The sequence below is a fragment of the Bombus huntii genome, chromosome 6 (assembly GCF_024542735.1).
Source record: "Bombus huntii isolate Logan2020A chromosome 6, iyBomHunt1.1, whole genome shotgun sequence".
NCBI lineage: Eukaryota > Metazoa > Arthropoda > Insecta > Hymenoptera > Apidae > Bombus > Bombus huntii.
In genome coordinates, this window is record NC_066243.1 from 11,264,877 (window position 1) to 11,285,368 (window position 20,492).

Sequence of the window (20,492 nt, forward strand, 5' to 3'; positions counted from 1 at the left end):
TCTCCGACTTGATGCGCGCATTCCAGTCACTCCATCTCTTACGTGAATTTCTTAGAACATCTCCATGGAATAAATTATGAAGACCTTCGTATTCATTTACAAGACAGTCGAACATCTTGATCGTAAGATTAAGGCGATCAGCAGCCAAAAAGATGCACATAAGTCCTTTCTGGAATCGCTCTATGTCATTTTAAACTATAAACATCCAACGTTTCACGTTTCGAACTTTCCCATTCTCCTAATATTTTTCGCATTTACATCGAACCATTTCACCCGTTTCTTTCTTGCATTTTCTTTACACCGCAATCTCCGTTGTTTTTGCATCCTCCACGCTCCTCCGCGTTTCTCGTATTCTTCCTTCCTATTCCAACTTGGTTTTTGCACATTCTCCCCTCTTCTTTTCCCGTTGCACTCGTTTACGGATATAGCCGTCTGTTTCTCTCCGACTTGCTCTGCCTCTTGTACGTTTCGTCCTTTCGTTCTTGCACGGTCCTCGAACGCCCTCCCGGCGTACTTTTCTTTATCTCGACCATTGTTGTTCCACCTCTGTCGCACCGGTGACAATCTCCCGCTATCACGTCAACCCTCTCCAAGGCTTTACAATAAAACGACAATGGCGAGAAGATATCACTTCGCGAGCCGAGCACTTCGACTCCACTTTTTACATTTCCATCCGCCGCGTTGCTAGGAATCCGCGTGGTATCGCCGCTGGGAAAACGCGTTGCGTTTCGCGATGAGGAAACGATACGTCGTGTCGTTGACCGTTTTTCCATTCGATCGGCAACGATGCCAACGATATAAATCACACTAATATAATCAGTTAACTCAGATACGGTGGTTAGTAGTAGGAGATACAATAGTCATGTTGTGACGTAGATAGGATACAAACATTTTAATGTAATTAGAAACGTAAATTAGTATCGTGAGTCTGCTTATTGGATAGTTTCTACGTATTAGATAATTTCTGAAAAGTATCGGTGATTAAAATATAAAACTTGTGTCGATTACGGTAAACGATATGCGAGTTATGTGAAATCGAGCTTTTCTTCGTGTATTTTACAAAGAATCGATCAAATTCCTAAAAATGTATCGTTGTGAACGTATAAAATTCCTGTGAAGAATTACAAATTGATGGTTTCGATCAATGATAGTACTAGCGTTGAAAATTAGTTAAATTTCTTAAGAAAAAGAAGCCAGCAAACAACTTTCGCTAATTAGAATATAATGGTACGATTGTATTGTTGGAAAGAATGTAATAGCTATAGGAGTAACGTTTCAATCTTTCGACAATTACATTCCAACGAGCATCTGTGAGGTCTAAATCGTCTTAAGTGAAGCTGAAATCATAACTCATCGTAGAGTGTGCAGCTAAAATACAGCAAAATCTGGAGACCTGTCTGCATCATATAGTTAATCTTTCTTAAGCGTATCTCATTACCTCAACGCGCCACTATTACATTAATTTATAATACAGAAGCTATATCACGGCCATTCCGCGGTATATTGCAGCAGGTTAACCTATACGACAACGTTCCGACAAAAATTATTTCATTCTCTCCGTACTGTACCGTAAGCCACAGTTATTTTTGCCTAAATTACTGCGATAAAATGCAAATACTGCAGCCTAAAAGAAATCTTTCCTTTGTATTATATATTATATCGTACACTGGACAAGTCGTAAATAATACATAATTATAAAACATTCTTTCTTCATCACATTGTAAAACAATTGTATTGTTTTAGTATATTTTTCAATTTACAATTATTCGATGCATTCAACGATAATATAAAGAAATTACGAAATTTAAGCTAACGGAAGATTACTAAGACATCCGACGTTACGTATTCCTTCAAGAATGAAATTATTACGATATTTATATTTCGAGAACCGTGAAAGCAGTTAAAGGTTAATCATTTCCACTTTATCAAACTGAAAAAACTTCATTCCACTCGTAATCCTTTCTTCCTCTTTCATAAGCAAAGGAAATTCCCTTGCAGTAGATGATAAAATTGCAAATTGATTGAACGAAACAGAAAACAACGAGCAAACACTGTATACCCGCGTTTTTCTTTCATGTAAATCAACTTGACTTGGTCGTAACGTTGAAGTAGCACGAGCAAGAGAAAAACTTTTGCCGGGAGTCTCCGGTTCGATTCGAAAGAGCCTGGCAGAGGAGATCGTTAAAAACGTTCGAGTTAAACACGCTCGCGAAACTATCGGACAAATTGTTTCCCTTTCCTTTTCCGAGGGAAACTTTCAGCCAGACACGACGACAACGACGACGACGGCAACGATAGTCGAGGATCGAGAAGCGTGGAACTTCGTTAGCAACGTCACGTTGAAACTGCATCAAACTTGTCTACTCTCACCTGAAGCTAGTTATTAATATGAAAGCATGGTAAATATGCAGCGTAACGGGGGAACAGTTCCAGAACGAACAATAATAATTTTATTCTGTAGCTGAGCGTCTCCGGTTGCATTAATGTTGCTTCCTTCGTTGCGATTCTTGCGTTTCCTCCGCGACGTTATTTACCGCCGTTGTTTAAGCAAGGGAACTCAACTCCTGTGATTCTTCTGTATTGTTTATTTAATTAAAATTACTTTTTCAAAGCGTATCCGCTTGCTTACGCATCGCTCGAGGCTATCGAAGATATTATCAACGAAGATACTGAGATCGACCATCACGGGTCTTCTATGAAATAATACATTTGTTTTTGTAACTTAGCTTTCTAAGAGATTTGTGTCTAATCATTGCAATTTTACATTTAATACCGTTTAATCGAAGGGTGAAATCGTATTCTTGTTAGATTGGAAATTGACGATCAATCTGAGGTACTGTCAAGTAAATAAATGGATATTAGAGAGAAGCATCTGTAAAACAGACTCTATATGAATAGTCTCGATATTTTCCTATCGGAAGATTGGCAAAATGTATAGATAAAAAACTAATTTTTCTTGGAAATAGCTAAAAAAAAAAAAAGATGAGTAGGATAATGCAGTATTCCACTATAGCGTTCCAAGATTAGATTTATGCGACTGTAAAGATACTACGTAGTACAGCGATACGCCAAGACGTTGGAAATTTATATTTTGATTTATCAATCTATTATTCAGACTAAAAAAAATATCTTACATATCTCAAAGTTCAAGTTCTTTTCTGGAATAAAGCAGTGACTATAGATAATAAAATCTGCAGACTTTCAATTCCAATGAAACGATTTATCATTTCAAGTATCTACTACAATGTTTCAAGCTCGAAGAGCAGAGAGTTTAAAAAAAGATTTCGAATGCCAAGTGACTTGTTTTACAAAGAATCACAATGACTAACTTCTATTCGATTAGCTGCAAATCCGAAGGAAAACACGATTAGGATAAAAGGTTCTACGGCAAAACTTTTTACCTAATTCGATATTCCGCGTAGCTCGCGACAATCGACAAATCTTACAAATCTTGAAAGAAAACTCCGAGCAGGAAATGGGCGTTTCGAAGCTTTATTTTCGAAGAGAAACTTTTTCCAAGAGAAACACGGCGATTCTCTCATAATACCATACAGAAACAACACGTGAAATCCTGGACGTCTATGAACGTGGCGCGGAATAGCTCTGCTCGCAAGTCGATTCCACGTTTAAATTCAAGACGCGTGCGAGAATCGCGAGGCTTTGACTCTCGAATCCCTCGTTTCGAATCGCTCGCGAATCGGATTAGCTTCGAAGCACGGCCGTGCCGATTCTTTCCTCGTGACTTCTTCGATCTGTTTGTCAATCCTGAACCACCGTGATCTCCACTGTGTTTCCATCGGGTGACATGTAGAATCGAGAATGAAAACCGTAGAAAACATAGGTTTTCTCGTCGAATATATCCACAGCTATCTGCACAGCAGACTGAGCATTCTAACGAAACGCTGATACGTATCATATTGTAGAAACTTTAACTTAGTAGAAAGTTTAACCGTAGACAGAATTTTAAACGACCTTCTTGGAAATCGAGTAGATTTTATTAGAAATAAAGAGCAGTGAAATAAACTGCATAAACGTTGCTCGTGTGTAAATGGAAAATTATTGAAGAAGAAGAATAAGTTAGTTTATTGTACTTTTGCAGAAATACAAAAGTGCAAAAGGATGTAAAAAAATTTCTATGATTTAGAAGAAGATAGTTTAGACAGTTTATCGTGCAAGTAAAAATTACAAAATAGATACAATCCAAATTTCTCGATTTTCAAAACCCCATTACCTAAATAAGCGTAAAACGAAACGGGTAAGGCATTGTTAGCACAGAAAATAATCAAACATGTTGTACCTTCGCTACTATGGATACGAGTTATTTGCAAGATATATAGAAGATATTGACAAGTACACGGAACAAAAAGAAGGCTGTATTCAGGTCATGTATCAAAGGGTAAGGTTTAATTTAAAAAATTCCTCCAAATGCCATATAATCGAGATGTTCATGAAAGAAATGGAACAACAAAGAGCATGAAGGAATTTCCTCGTTTCTCGGCGTAGTTCTTCGTAACAGAGGGATGCCAAATCAAAAAGGTCCCCGAAAATTATGAAGTTGTTTTCCCAGGACGAACCAGCGGAGCGAGCTTTTCAGGCTCGAGGGAAACAGACCGGACGAAGGGCGGGGTTGGCACACGTCGGACCGAATTTACGAGGCGAATACGACTTCTTTGGAACACGCCCCAGGGGTAAATTATTTCTCCTCCAGGCCACTATTGTCTCCTGATGTTGCTCTCACAGCTATATACGATACCAGTTTGAATGTCTCCAAGAAGAATATCTTCTAGCCGTTTCTGGACGGCAAAAAGCCTCTCATTTTTCCATTTAATTAAATTATTGTACGGTATTTTATCAATAGGCGGTTAAAGAGTTCGAATGTTTTACGAGTTTCAAACGATTTCAGAGTAAATGCGATGAAAAGATGGTGAATATTTAAGCAAATTTGTATTCTTCTAAATGCGAAGAAACATAAATAGGGGTTCGTTTCGTTTGTTAAAAATTATAACGACGACTTTATCTTGGATTCTTTGTACGTCTTTAGATAATATGTGCATTTCCTGTCTTTTTGTCTGCAAGATTGTAATATTCGTTTGCAAATATTCGTACTATTCCACTTTGAGACTGTGCATTCCACATATTTTGTACGCTTTCAAATGTCGTATAAACGGCGAAAACTAGAACTCTGTCCTCACGTTGTTCTGTTCTTTAAATACTTCACCGAATATAAAATAAAACGTGCGAAGAATGCAGAATATTTCACCTACTGAAAATTATCACGAGTGCTTTGAATATTTTATGTTTTAGCGCGTCATTTATGTATTTTGTCGATTTCAGCAATTTTAAGTCCTCCATAAATGCGTAAACATCGGCAGTTTAGCGAAAAATAGGACTCTGTCGTCGCACCGTTCTATTTTTATACAGCGTGATGGAACAAAAGTAAAATTCATTTTTTACCATTTTTTAATATTTTACAATAATGTGAGGTAAAATAAAACGTTTAACGTTTAAATGTTTGGAAATTATCGCTGAATGAATTTCACCGTTCGAGTTATCGAAAAAGAACGGCGAAACTTGGACAAAGTGCCTGTCGATTCAACCAGATTCTGGACAACGTTTTATGTGAAACGTATTAATGAATTCTGATCGGAAAATGGGAAACATTACCACCGTCATTTGCTACAGAAGCGACTGTTAATTTATGTGGAACATATTAATTTGCATGATTAAATATTTACATGTAATAACGCGAGTAATTCGCCAGAATAGCAAGAAAGGTTAAAATATGAAACTCGGTGAAACGTAACAGATAAGAGCGTCGTCTTGATTGACTGCCGTGTTTAATTGAAATATCTTCGTTCAAGAGTTTATTACGAGACAGTAGTTCCTTTATTTTTTATCTTTCGTTTTAATTGCCAAGACGGAAATTCGACCGCTGTACGCTAGCAGTTGTGTCAATCAATAGTGCATTCAATTATCACGATAATTTCAGGTAATGTTTAAAATAATGCAGGATTCAGTGAATAATGAGGCTGGTCTTAATAATTTGCATCACGGTGCGCGTTATTTGCATCGTGAATATGTAAAAAAATTTCCATATCTGGATGGCGTAGATATAGAACGTACAAATTATGGAATGCCATTAAGAGCTCCGACGAATAAATTCAATTAAGCATGTTTGTACCACATTTTACGAAAACCGAAATAAATTAAACGAAATTCGCCAAGATTAAACTCGTGCGGTCGATCAAACGCTTGGAATCGCCGCGTGTTTCGCGAAATACAAGAACTGAAAAGAACATTAATTTCAAGTCTTATTGCCTCATCACGTTATAAAGATCCATCGAGTAGTATCATCGTTAAATCATCGTTCAATCAAAGTATAAAAAATATCTATTGACATGTTTGTAGCACTAGTTTCATATTAATGTTATTCAAATCTTTCAAACCAGCACTACTCCATAATCATCGGTACCATCGAAGCAATCTCCTTCTATAGGTTCAAGTACGTCAAAGAATTCAAAGTACGAAAAGAATTATTTCACACTTGTATATTGCTTCTAACCACGCTGATCATGTTACGTATGTAGATCAAAATTTTTTGGGACCCATATAACCCAATAACCACAAGAACCAAAGAAACTTCCCTCCATCCCCAAACCATCTGCAAATTACCAATCATCCTCTACCCCCTGGAGCAAACTCCAAGGGGTGAAAGCAATTATTTCACTCAGCTTCTCGACCAGTACAGACCACGGAAGGACATAATCTTCGTTGACGAGCGTGCTTGACCGATCCTCGCGCGCAACACCAACTTCGAAACACTCCTAATTGCAGCGAATCGTCTTTTTTTTCGATGGAGGGGGAGGGCTAAGCCAATCGATCGATACCTTTGTTGAAATCTCCCTTTCTCTCACCGGCAGAGGATACTTTCGCGTTTCAAGCATACGGTCGGCAATTGCCTCGCGCGGCAATTGCTGGCCAAGAACAAAAGAGCCACGTCGGAGTTCGTTATGACAGTTCGTTAGCTCGGCAAATTGCCGGGCCGTCGTTAATGGGCGGTTGCCAATTATCGAACCGATTACTACGCTGAATTATCCGGCATTCACTCATTAGTTAACTGCAATTTTCTGCCGTGACACGCGAACACGCGCAACCGTAAACTGTTGATAGTCAACCGGTGCCTATCCAGCGTGTTCGTTCGAAATTACACCGAGTTTCACGAGGTTGTTATAAAACTGTTGCTCGAAACATTCAACCGGGGACTTTAGCTACCACCGGACAAAACGCTTGGAACGTGTGTTATGGACAGATAAGGTTAAAGGATTAACTGCGGAGGATCGAAGTCGCATGGCCATTCAATGCGACTGAAATTTTTCCTTCTTAAACCTGCTGTGCTTTTTGAGACATTCTCGACCGAATCGTAGCTTTGTATCGTTAAACAATTTCTGGAACATTGACGCGCGTTATCTTTCGTCGGAATTTCATGTTAAGGATTTTTCTAAGATATTAAGATCGAAACTAAAGCGAGTCAGGGACATAAGGAGTTCGTCTACTGCAACAGGATAATACGTTGAACGCTGATGACACCCACGTGGCGTCAACCGTCTACGGAAATGATCTGACATTACACCAGCGTGGAACCATCCGCATTTAACGTGTTAACGCGATTGAGCAGAAGAAGTAAAAGTGTTTGAAAGGTTGTAATACGAAGATGTAGCCATGAAGCGTTTAATGGCGAGATTATTGGTTAATTAGAAGCGTGGAAGAGTGACGCGCGGCAGGAGGCTGTAATTAAAGTATCTGGGTAAAGTAGTCGATTGACTTCTGCGATTAAGTGTAATCTATTTGATGGACAATAAATTTATTTTACGAAGTTGGTACACTTGTTGCGGCAACTTGTAATTTGTATCGCATTTGCGAAATTGTTAAAGTCGTGAATAAAAATTCCTGTCAGAATTCTTGTGTGTTATTGCACGTTATGTATACGAATTCTTATGCGTTCGAAATAGTTTTCCGTTTCGGTTTTCCATACAGTCTCGCGTAACCAATAAATTTGAAAAGCCTCGTCGCATTCTTGGCGAAACACCTCGGAATATCCTGCACGATCGACGGGGCTCATCGGTTTATTTCGACGATAAAGTCGTTTTATCGGACGAGCAGACCGAATAAAAAGCAGGCGTGCTCGAATAAAAATTCTGATATTCCATCGGTATTCGTGTGGATGAACGGTTCGATGGACCCCGGTTCGAACGTTATTAAAAATCGAGAAAAAAAGCCGCGAGGTAAAATGAACGAGACAAAGAAAAAAGCATAAAACACGGGGAATATGAACGAGAACGGGAAAGAGGAAGAGGAAGAGAGAGAATGAGAGGGAAAGAGGGAGAGCACGAAAGAAAGAAAGAAAAAGTGAGAAGAGGTGGGATGCCCGTAGCAAAAATGTAAAGGTACATTATACGTGTAATTGCTTTATTATTCTCGAAACGTTTCAGATGCCGCGTAAATGGGATTTCGATAAAAGTGTCCCTGTTTTATCGTTTAACAATAACGACTCGAGTCTGGTTACGCCGCTTCTTTTTCCATCGATATTCCATTTTTTCTCCCTCGTATTTATTACCCTTGTCCTTGTTTTAAATAACCGATAGCAAGCATCGAGGCGGATTGAAATTGTCGTAACGAGTATCGGCCAGGCCTATCCTCCACGAATCGACAACCGTGTCTAAATATTCTCTGGCCAAATGGTTTATGGCTGGTAAACGAAAGAGACTCGGCCAGAAAGGGTGGCAAAGAGCAGGGTGAAACGCAAACACAGGGACGAAGGAGACGTTTATTCCGTTTCGAGGGACGCGTTAACTCCGCGGCGGTCCTTGGTTTGTTGCATAATCTCACGAAGGGAATCAGAAGGAACGGTGGAAGAAGTTTAAGGCAGGGATTCCAGTCTCGTCACTCTTGATCCTCCAGAGGCCGGAACCACCGGGAATCGTTGACACGAGGATATTGCGCGTAAAAGCTTGGCGAATTCTTTTCCACCGACTCGCCTCGAACTTTCCTATTGCAGTTAAATGAATTCTTCTCGACTTGCTCGGCGTTCCGCGTAATACTTATGTATATTTTTCCACCCTTAAATTCTTCGTAAATGTATAAACATTCGCAATTATCGCAATGGTAATCGACAATTTATTATTAACGTCTGAACGATCTTGGCGATTTATGTTTTAAAACTTGACGAAGTGTCGCATATTTTATTATAATCCTACAGTTCGATGCTAGGAAACGACATTTGTTTTACAGATGTAAAATTCGATCGGTATTTGAATTTATTATATAGTTGTATTTAAATTTACCAACTGGAAAACGAATAATTACATTAAATACAATGAAATCAAATAGGTATTAAAAAAAAATTGGTACGGTGAATAGCAAGTTATCGTTTCATCTTTTTATGGTCGCTGTTTTTATTAATTTTTATATTTGTATTCCACTGATATATATAGAGAAGTGATGCATAACGTGTTTTTTGATTGGGGCATATCATGTTTTTTGATTGGTCTGTATGTGAGGCTATAGATTACTTTTTGAGTGCAACGGTTCTCGAATTGTATAGGTGGAATTTTTGTAACGAATTTCGCTCTATTTCTCGTTCTATCTTTCGTGTTTTTGAAAATAGTATAGGAAATCGGTTTATTCATGCTAGAGTCCCGAGTTTAATAAAGTCCAACAAATATGACAACCAAATATTATCTTCGAACAAATAACGATAAAACGATTAACTGCAATTAAAAATAAAAAATAATATACAATTGCTGATATAATAAATATAATAAATTATAAAGATACGTTCGATCCTTGATAGAAAACGAATAGACACAACTAAGGAGATAAAGGAAAAAATTGAGAAAATAGGAGAAATTCGATATTTTAACAAAACCATTTACTACTACGAAAGAAAGTGTAGACACCGATGTAAGATGTGTTTTTACAATATTATACAAGTAAAAAAAAAAAAAAGATTTAACGTGAAACGAAATATGATTTCAGATACAAACTGGAAGTGGCTGGCAAGTCCCTACCCGTGTTGACAAACCTGGACAAAGGTCGATACGGGGTTCTGATCTTCGAGAACCTGAACAAGTACCTGCAGATGGATAAGTGGAATCGCGAATTGCTAGACAAATATTGCAGAGAGTACTCGGTTGGCATCGTGGGTTTCGCGCCGTCCGGCGAGGAAAGTCTCGTCGGCGCACAGCTGAAGGGATTTCCTCTGTTTGTGCACACTAATCTCAGACTGAAGGTTCGTTCGAAAAATAGATTAAATATCAAACAGAACTAAAGAAATGTAGATAACTGAAACCAAAGATATTGCCATTTTAACCATTGTCTCTTTCGTTTTATGAGGAAATAATAGACGCACAATGTTTTTTCTTTTATATCATTTTGTCGAATTACGTACGATCCATTTTGTTCTGTTGAGACAAACGCCGCGACACTTCACAGACTTGGTTTAACGTTTTTATGAAGGTGCACTGTTGTAAAAAACACGTTTGGGAAAGGGAGACACTTTTCGGACAACCTAGTAGTTTGAGCAAGTAACAGGCGAAAGTAAACTCTCTATATGGTAATTGACTAAAGACAGTTCTACAATTTGTCCAATATTTCTAATTTCTCTCGCCTATCATCTTATACTTTCATTTTTACGATTTTTAAAGCTACAATACTACGCGTCTAAATACATTCACTCGTCACGATTTACGACAAGGAAAAACTACGATTTCCCAAAAAGCGTAAAAACTTGCCCCGAACGCTGGAAGAAGATTCGAAAGGATTCTCTCGATCGATCTTACGATCACGTCCGGCGGAAGCAATTCTCTAAAATGAAACGTGTCCACAGAGGCCACGAAGTGTCGGTAGTTTTTATTGGCCGGCGGAAAATAAATTTTGTCGCGATAACGTTTTTGAGCTGGGATGGTTGTTGGACAAGACGAGAGGAAACCTGATCGCGTGGCGAGCTCGGATTGGCAATCTCCGTTGCCGTGACGAAACGGCTGCAAGTTTATTTCGTAGAAAAATTGCTACGCCGCCAGGAAGCTTCGTAAGAAAGGCCGTCGAAACGTTGTAATAAAAGCATCAATACCTGGAAACTGGAAACGCTATTTGCCGGCAGCAATACGACAAACGCCGCTTTGACGGCTCGCGGGAAAAGGTTGCCACGGTGAATCAATTTGCATGCGGCGTGAAATCGCGCGTGTCTGCATGTTGCGATTACTGCCGGTAATATCCTACGATTTGCTCCTTTCTTTCAGCGTTCCAACGACACGCGATTTACTTGAATCGCACGTACATTTCTTGTTTCTCTTAGCTTTCGAAAGGTTACGGCGAAGTATTATTAGCTTAGCGAACATGGAATTTCGTTCCTTCGAAGCTTAAATGAACCGATGATTATGAATCGATGTTACTGATTAAATCAAATCCTCTATTAAAAATTAAATCGTCGATTATCAACTAGATTAAAGAAGAAGAGCAACACGAAACGAGATAAATGCGAATAACACGCAGAATAAGTTCGTCGACTGGTTCGGTATATTTCTAACGTAAAGTTAAATCGTTTGCAACTTAAGAAGTAAGCCTCAGACATTTGTACACGTGTTTGTGATATTTGTAACGACCTGCGTATTGAACGTTAGAAAGACTTCTGAAAAAAGTATGAAAATCGTAGCTTGGGAATTTGACGAAATGATATATGTTGAGTTTCGCGAGACACACACGAGTGGTTCCTTAAAGATACAAAATATGTTTCCAGAAGATCAGTGTCGTTTGACGTACGGTAAAGTAGACTATAGTATCGATCTTCTATCATAAGAGTCTATGTAACTTAGAAATTTTCCAACGACTTTAATGATGCATGGTCTCCTATACGTAGGAAATATGCTTCCGAAATATGCGCCCGAAAAGTCGACGCAGTGCGGATTATGCCACGGCTGTCTGATACTTACTCATTCTACTTACAGTAACCTCGATATTAACTTCCATATTTCACCTACACTGTAATCTTTTAGTATTAGTTTGTGATTAAGTTTCGTGTGCTCCATTTATAAACTTATTGTCATTGTCATCCTATCATTTTGTATCTCAACGTGATCGATTAAAAACGGAAGTAGAATATTTTCGATCAGTACGGCACTGAGCATCATCTTTTCTCTTTAGACAAACGAAACAATTCTTGGTACGCAAATAACAGACTCGAGACGGAGATAGCAATATTTTCGATTTTTACTCTCTCGTAAAGCTACGGGAAAGCGAAAAAAGGATCGGGAAACGACTCACGTATTGTCGACAAGCATTCGAACAACAGACAAAATGAGATCGGTCTTTCCTCCCTCAGGATGCACAGCTGAACGCGGCGTCCCCTATCCTGCGATTAACCAGATCCGGAGAAACAGCCTGGGGACCACTTCCTGGCGGTGACTGGACCATTTTTCAGGCCAATCACAGCACCTACGAGCCGCTGGCTTGGGCGCATCGGGACAGCCTCGACTACCCGGCCAATAAAAGTCCTCTAGCGACTGTCATTCAGGTGAGACACACGATTCACAACATGCTTTTCTATCCATCGCATTCTTCCGCGTTTCGACTCGTTCTACTCGTGTAGACCGAGATTAATTACAAGTGGAACGTGGGAAGATTACGGAATAACTAACGTTTCGTAAACTCGATGATATCGCAGAGAATCGTTGGAATTTTCAAACGACAACGCGATTAAAGCGGTTTGTGTTTCAATTGTCGAGTCATTCAATTATTTCCTGCAAGTGAATTCGCCTAAGCAAAGATTCTTCTGTATCATTTGCGATTCACTACGAATTAAGTAGAACTACAAGCGTGAAACAAATCACGTAATTTTTCCATCTTCCACTTCCTTTAAAATAATGTGAACAAAGAAAAGTCGATACGCGAGGAACGAATCCTAGCGAAGATTACTCGTACGTAGCATATTTCATTAAAAATCCTCCATTCTCTGACGACTTCCATTTCTCAGCTCGCAGGAAAATTGTATTATTTGCAGAATAACGTAATATTAAATTTTAATTCTGTATTAACCGGCATTCATTTTCATTGTATTCAATGCTTGCAAAGGTTAAGAAGGTTTCCACGTTCGCCCTCAATTTAAATTACACGAATTAAGAGCCAAAATTAAAAACACCATGGAACGCAAGAAACGTCTTTCAGCGCGATCACGAAGAATATAAGGGGTGCAGTGGAATCTCTAACTCGTATCGATCGACGCTAACTTGCCTCTCCTAATTAGCAAATTAATTAACGTGCCTCCTGTTTATCGCTTTTCTTCTCGCAGTTAGCAAAGCTCTCTTCGTCCTCATCCCGTAAATTCATCAGAATCTGGGCCGCTTTGTCCGACCTTGAGTCGCTAACATAATTGCGAGGAATATTAATTACAACCTACAAAAGAGGTATAGCCCAGCCTTTCTCAGTCGGTCAGGAAAAATATACGTGCATCAGGCTTCTTTCCAACCCCGAGCTATTTTATGGGGTGGTAAGGGGTTAACGTTGATCTTTTGTAGAAGCCGTGACCCGATGCCAAGTTTCGTAACGCCAGACAAAATTCAAACAGAAAAAAGCCGCTTCTTACTCGGATTATTAATTAATACCTGCATTGTTAACGTACAAAGTAACGGCGGAATGCGAATTTCGTTTAATTAAATGCGATCGTGCGTCCCGTTGTTCTGTCCATACACCTCGCTTTTTGTTCCACTGTTTGCCTGGTCATACATTTCGTTAACGAACGCTTTTCTTTCGAAACTTTCTTTCCACGTAATATTGGTTGCATGAAATCTCTATAGCGTAACGTCCCAAATGAGATAATAATTCTTATACATTTTGATAATTTCGTAATGATATTTCACGTTTACTTGAATTAATAAAATACTAATAATATTTTTAAAACGTTCAACAAAGTGGCAAAGACATACAAATACGTATTTAATGACGAAATCAAATAAAGCTACAGAAACTATAAAACATTTTTATTTTATATTAAATTTGAAAATTGTTCCTTTATGAGACATAGGAAACGTGACGTGTTCTCCTGAGGTCTACGTTTAATGTACCTTTAATTAACACCTTTCGTCCAACATCGACGGTTTTTCCTAATTCCCTTTGACGCGGAAATGGAAACAGCTGCTTCCGATCTCCGATTCGCTCTGTCGAATGTTGTCAGAATCTATACCACGTGGTCTGAACGCGGTAAACGTTGCGGAGATGAGAACACGATACTGGAATCCGTTGCTATTGACCTCCGTGCGTTGGTCAGTTTGCTCGGGACCAAGTAGAGGATGGAATGACTAAACTGGTCGATAACAACGTTTGGTTTCACGAAACTCCTCCCTGACTATCGTCGCTACATAATACTTTTGAATGTGAAGAGAATCTAGACGATATAGGGAATTTGAAATCACAGGAACAATTGTAGTGGCATACACAGTTTAATTTTGATAAATTAAATTCTTCAGGGTTGAGTTGATGAACATCGAAAGAAGATAATGCAAATCGTCCAATTCTTGATAACTAATCAGTATAAAAATAGAAAAAGAAGAAAATAACAGGCAGAGAAACATGTGCAGGAATATGATGAACTTTGGAAAATATTTTGATACGTGTGAGAAAAATAACTGAAACATATAACGCTATTATTATATCTTCGTATCTTTGTATCGTGTAATCTTTTAAATTCATTAATATTAAACAAATATTAGACCTACAAATGCACATTTCCATGGAAATGAAATTTCCATAAAAAATAACACCTAAGGAAAGAAACCTGTTAATAAAGGAGAATAAGAGTATTCGAATTAATAATTCCAGAGCCGACTTTTCATTTTAATCCCTCTTTTAATATAGAAATCGCTGGAGCTTAAAACGCAAACGGCAAATATAATAATGTTACGATAATAACGGAATGAGACGTGCAAACGGAAATCTCGAATTAAATCAAATATTAAGTTATACGGTAGAATTGTTGCGATATTAATGGAAATTTCAGAACTACCCCGCCTCCGGGCCACCCTTTCAGACTTCGTCGCGACTCTCATTTTCTTGAGAAATGTTAGTCCGCGGAAACGAAAACAAATGTGAAGTCGCGTGCACGCCACCCCAGTTTCATCCTACGAAGCGGAGCCTTGAATCTCTTCTGCGAAAATGAAGATGGAAGAGTGCAGGTACAAAGGTGAGGAGGTGGTGTCGAGTATGAAGAGAAGTACCGGGCTCGATGTAACACAGATAAGAAGCGAAGAGAGCAAATGAGAGTACCAAGGAGAGAATAACGCCGCTCAGATGAGAGAAGGAGGTGAATATACGAGAATAAATGTAATAAGGCAGACAGGAATCTAGAAGGGAAAAATAATAAGAGTTTCTTAGAACAAAAGCGAAAAAAGAGTAGAAAACTTTAGCAATATACAAGAAGAGCGAGTTGTAAAACTAAAATTATAGGGAACTGTAAAGAAATAAGAAAGTTAATAAGAAGTGGGATAAAATAGGAATAAATTATAGAAATGAAGGGAAGAGGGTCAAAGGAGTAACCAAGCAACGACGTAGCAAGAATAATGTGAAATAATGCAAGTTACACGAAGCTGAAGGTACAATAAAAAAATAATAAAATATTGGTAGGAATGGAAACGAGAAGGACAAGACGCATATCACAGGAAACATATTAGCAAGAAGGAGCAAGTTTTAACCCTAAGATTGTAAACTTTAGATGGACCATCGGCACAATGACAGAGAGTACGAAACTAAGGAATAAGAAACTGTAAAGAAATGAGAAAATCAATGAAAAGAAGGGTGAAAAGAAGGACAGACTAAACAGGACCAAAAAACGACCAAAAAGCTATGATATGAAATAGTGAAAATTAGACAAAGCTGAGAGTAAAATACAATAATATCGGTAGAATGTGGGTAGGAATGGAAACGAAAAAGGCGAGACGCGTGACGGAGGAAGAATATTAAAAACAAGAAAAATTTAGAGTTTAAACGAGCTGAGAGGAAGCTTGTAAAGATACAAAGGAAAAAATTAAGGAAACGAAAGGAGACTATCACAGGGACGAAGCAGAGTGCAAGCGGGCCTGAGACAATCCGTAAAGCTGTTTCATCAGCCGTTTTACATTCGTGTCGGAATTCGCGATTGCAAGATTCCACGGCGCTGTAAAGGCTCGGCCGGAAGCAAGCGCGCACCGGATGAAAGCACCGGTGATGTATAGAACGCGAAAATGTAGACGCGAAGAAGACAGCGGATCTTCTTCAACGCGGAGAAACCCCACGCCACGCAAACAGGAAATATTCGTCTAATATAACAAACGGTCTAGACGTGATATCATCTGCCTCTGCCCGAGCACATCGTAGTCGTGCATGGATCTGCTTCGTCTTACGTCAACTTTGCATGATCTTTCATTACGTCGTCGTTCTTCTAATCTCAACTGTATCATTTGCAGGGTATAATTTAAATTTCTTAATTATTAATATTTGTATCTTAGATCATTCTAATTGATTCTCAGCTCCTACTTATTACAATTAATGACAAATAACGTAGAACGATGACAGGATAGTCTTTCTTTACCTCGTTCAAAATTTAGGTATTAAATAACCTGAAGTATGGTATCTCCACAGACATCAAACTAGTTTCACAACCTTCCACAACAACTTTTATGTACACGGCTTTCAAATTATTGCATATTAACTTGGAACATCAGTTCTATCGTGTGATAATCTTTTATTACACGACACGCTAAAGTGTCCAGATAATCTAAAAATAATTTAAGGCAAATCCTGTCTATTTTCCAACGTCTATGTATTTATATGAACTTTTCGAACAATCTTAGTTTCGTCAATGATCGTTTAAGTATATTTGACAAAAGGTATCTATAGTATCCAAGTATCTACATCGCAAGGTTACAATTGTGCTTTTATATGTGGCAGGTAACACCGTGGCACTTGCGTGCCACTTGAGCACTTAGATTTAGGGATCGTGCAACCCTAGTAGTGGGCGGATGTAAGTAGATTTAGGGACTGCAACAGCCGTAGAAATACTCACTGTGGAGGTAAATTTAGAACCTTTACAACCATAGAAATTCTGCGCGTAGAAAGCATGCCTGACAATCGTCAGAAAGTAACGTGAAGCCATTGTTACTTACGAAGATTATCGACGGTCATAAGAGTGAAAGATTTTCAGCTATTTTCTGAAAATATATGCGGTCACGATTAAATAATGGTTTGCGACGATAGAAATTAAGACTAGGCCAGCTGAAATACTGTAACATACACGAATGATTTATACGTTTCGACAGTGTCACACAATTGCTCTGTCTACACAAAATTCTCGGGTATTACAAAGTCTGCGTGTAATGAAGCGATTTACGACGCAGGATGCCAGTGTTCTGCTAAGTTCTTCCGGCGACGATAATAAATCTTTCCTATCGTCGACTTGTATCTTCCTCCTAAACAACAATGAATTTCTTGTAGATATACGACGACAAAGAGTTTCTTAAGAGGAAGGTGATTCTATTCTTTATCCAATTGCCGTAGTTCTCCTTTCTGTTTTGCGAACAATCGAGTTCAATGTTCTAACAGTAGAAACTAACAATAACACATTTTACACTGCGTTTTCATGAACGCGAAACTTACTTGGCTATGCACGAAAATTTATGTATTTTTATTTATAACTATACGATACAGGAAATAAATACAATTGAAGGTGAAGATGTATCTTCGTATAATTATTATACGAATTGTTCTACATCAAATGGTAAAATAGAAAAGGTATCTTTTTTGTGACCAGCATGAGACGTGTTAGGGGAGAAAATATTTATTAAGCTAGGTTTTAACGAGTTTTTAGAAACGATTTTAGATATGATTTATTAGGCTGGTAGCTAAAAGAAAATAATAGATCGTCGAGTTGATCGCTTTTAGCGATTTTTGTATCGCAAGGAAGTTTGGAAGTAACCTAGCATTATTTATTTCAATTATTTTTAAAAGTCCGTAGATTATGATAAAGTTTCCCTAATATATTAAAAATCATTCACTTATAAAGCACTCATTGAATAAAATTTGGAGAAACATTGAAAAACCACTGTTAACTTCTTAAAGTTTAGTCTTCCTTGAATTCAAGTTAAGTGCCGATGAATATCATTGTGAATAAATATTCCCGAGTGTATGAAAATCTTTCACGAGTAGTTAACTTTGACACTAATGTATGTATAATTTTTCTAGAAAAGAATAGAAGCTAATAATCATCCTCTGACCTCAATCAATTCGTCTGTAAAAGAGATTAACCTATCTAAGTAAAAAATTTTCTTGACGATTCTCTCAAAGAAATTTTAATTACAGTATGTATTTATGTTCCATTGAATAAACATTTGTTTGTTGATCCACGAAATGTATTCTCGTATTGTATACTTACACATCTCCATACGCGTGTTCGCCGTCGATTCAAGATATTCCCTAACAGGCAATTTGTTAATTGCCATAGAACCAGGCAGGAATTCTCGGTTGACCGGCTTGCGTTTTGAAACGGTCGCCATGAGCGGAGCTTGTTAGCAGTAAACAACAATAATAATCTCGCTGATAACCCCATTACGTAGCTACGGCTGGTAGGCCGGAGATTCACGGATCACAGGTAGCCAGGTAATTAAATCAGAACCCAATCAGCCGTTGGTTCATTCGATTAATGAGCATCGACGTAGCCCCTGCTTCGTTTGTCGCTATTCGCGCTGCCAATTTATATTTCGCTTACAGGATGCGTCACGGCTATGAGCCGCATCTTTGATGAACGACAGGTTCTCTCGAAAAAACGTGTAACAAGCATCGATCGTAATTCTCAGCTATTTTCTGAAAATATGCGACTCTTCGAGTGACAAAAGTATCGCTGTGCCAATCACGATTAATAACAACTTTGCGATGGAGTGTTAAATGCGTTTTTACATAGAGACATCGTCTTATTGTAAAAACTATGATTGGCCATTAGCGCAGCTCTGATCATTAAAGGTGATAGTACGAAGATTAACAGCAGATTAAAAATGAAATTAAACATCTTGGACATTAAGAAATCCGTAAAAGAATGCGTATAAATAGATATGCATGTACCACTAAACGATAAGTCTGAATTTTTGAAGAAACCATTTTACTTGTCAGCGAAAATCCGATACGTATGTCATTACAGCAAACCACGTCAATGAAATTTTGAATTTGGAATAGTCAGCGAGCGACGACCGAGAGAAGAGATAAAGTCTTCGAACCGTATCTCGGCGATCGATCACTAGGCGCTCGTTTATCTTTTTTGGAAAAACACGAAGCCGCCGATGAATCGCTCCTTTCAACGTCTCGACAGTTTCTTTATGGCCGTTTGAAGCAAACGAGCTTGAAATTCGATTGATAAAGCGTCCGCTTTGTTTGGCGAAAAGAAGATTATCGATGGAAACGTTCGCTTTCACGGGTAGGAAAAGAATCGAATTTCCCCCGATCCGATTCGAAAGCTAGATTCTCTTCGTTTGATGGAGAATTTCTCTGGCCAATCGAGCTATTTAAACCTTCCACAGCTTCATATTCGAAAGGACTAACATCTATTAGTCACTCGATAAATTTGTGCTTACTGACAATTTCACACAATGAAAAAACAAAGAGGGAACGGATAGAATCCAATCTAATTTAATTGTAAGGATTGCAGTTGCACATATTTTCCCATGTAATGGACGAGCTTGAAATTCGAAATAATCTTCCAGCAACGTTTAACAGAACCATAAAGAAAAACGTGACTTTCTGCTTGATGATTAGATAGATTTGTTATAAAACTACATGGAATGTTATATGATTTTATAACGAATCGAATGCAGATGATTCAAACAATGCAAAAGATGATCGTGTATAATTAGAATAATTCTATTTTTCCAAAGAATTATTTTTTCCTTCTATGGTATATCTAAACAAGAGACAATTTTAATATTTCAATTATGTTCATTGAAAACAACGAAGAAGCGTGTTTAATATTCAAATAATATCAAAAACAATATTATCACCACGTTGTATTATATTTTACCATCCTGCATTAAAACTACAAAATTTCCTATAATATTCATTATAATATCGTGATCAAAAAACAGCGAATTTCGTACACGACGAGTTTCCCTTGGAAATGTACGGCAGATAAAATCACGTTCGAGGAAAATAGAGCTGTTCGAACGCGTTATTACACGGGGTCGGGCGACACGTTGAAGTAAAACATCTTTGAAATTAACGCGCCCTTACACGCGCGCCGATCGATAAGCATCAACACGTCGAACGCGCAAACCCATTAACGTTGCATGCGGTCGTTCGCGTTCAATGAAAAATAAATGGAAGGAGATCACCGTAATTTCACCGCAGCCAATGAACAATTCCCACTTTACGTGACGAGCGATCGACACGTGTGATGATCGATAGGCGACGTTGCGTTTTTCTTTTTAGCC

General features: G+C 38.3%; 1 protein-coding gene across 3 annotated transcripts in view; it reads left to right on the plus strand.

The window, feature by feature from the left end:
• LOC126866438 (bifunctional heparan sulfate N-deacetylase/N-sulfotransferase) overlaps nt 1–20,492 on the plus strand; it is a 365,667-nt gene that overhangs the window by 339,478 nt on the left and 5,697 nt on the right. For all 3 annotated transcript variants that reach the window (XM_050620010.1, XM_050620012.1, XM_050620011.1), the window contains 2 exons: nt 10,036–10,288; nt 12,377–12,568. In XM_050620010.1, coding sequence (XP_050475967.1) covers nt 10,036–10,288; nt 12,377–12,568 — 445 coding nt within the window. The remainder of the gene's footprint in view (nt 1–10,035; nt 10,289–12,376; nt 12,569–20,492) is intronic.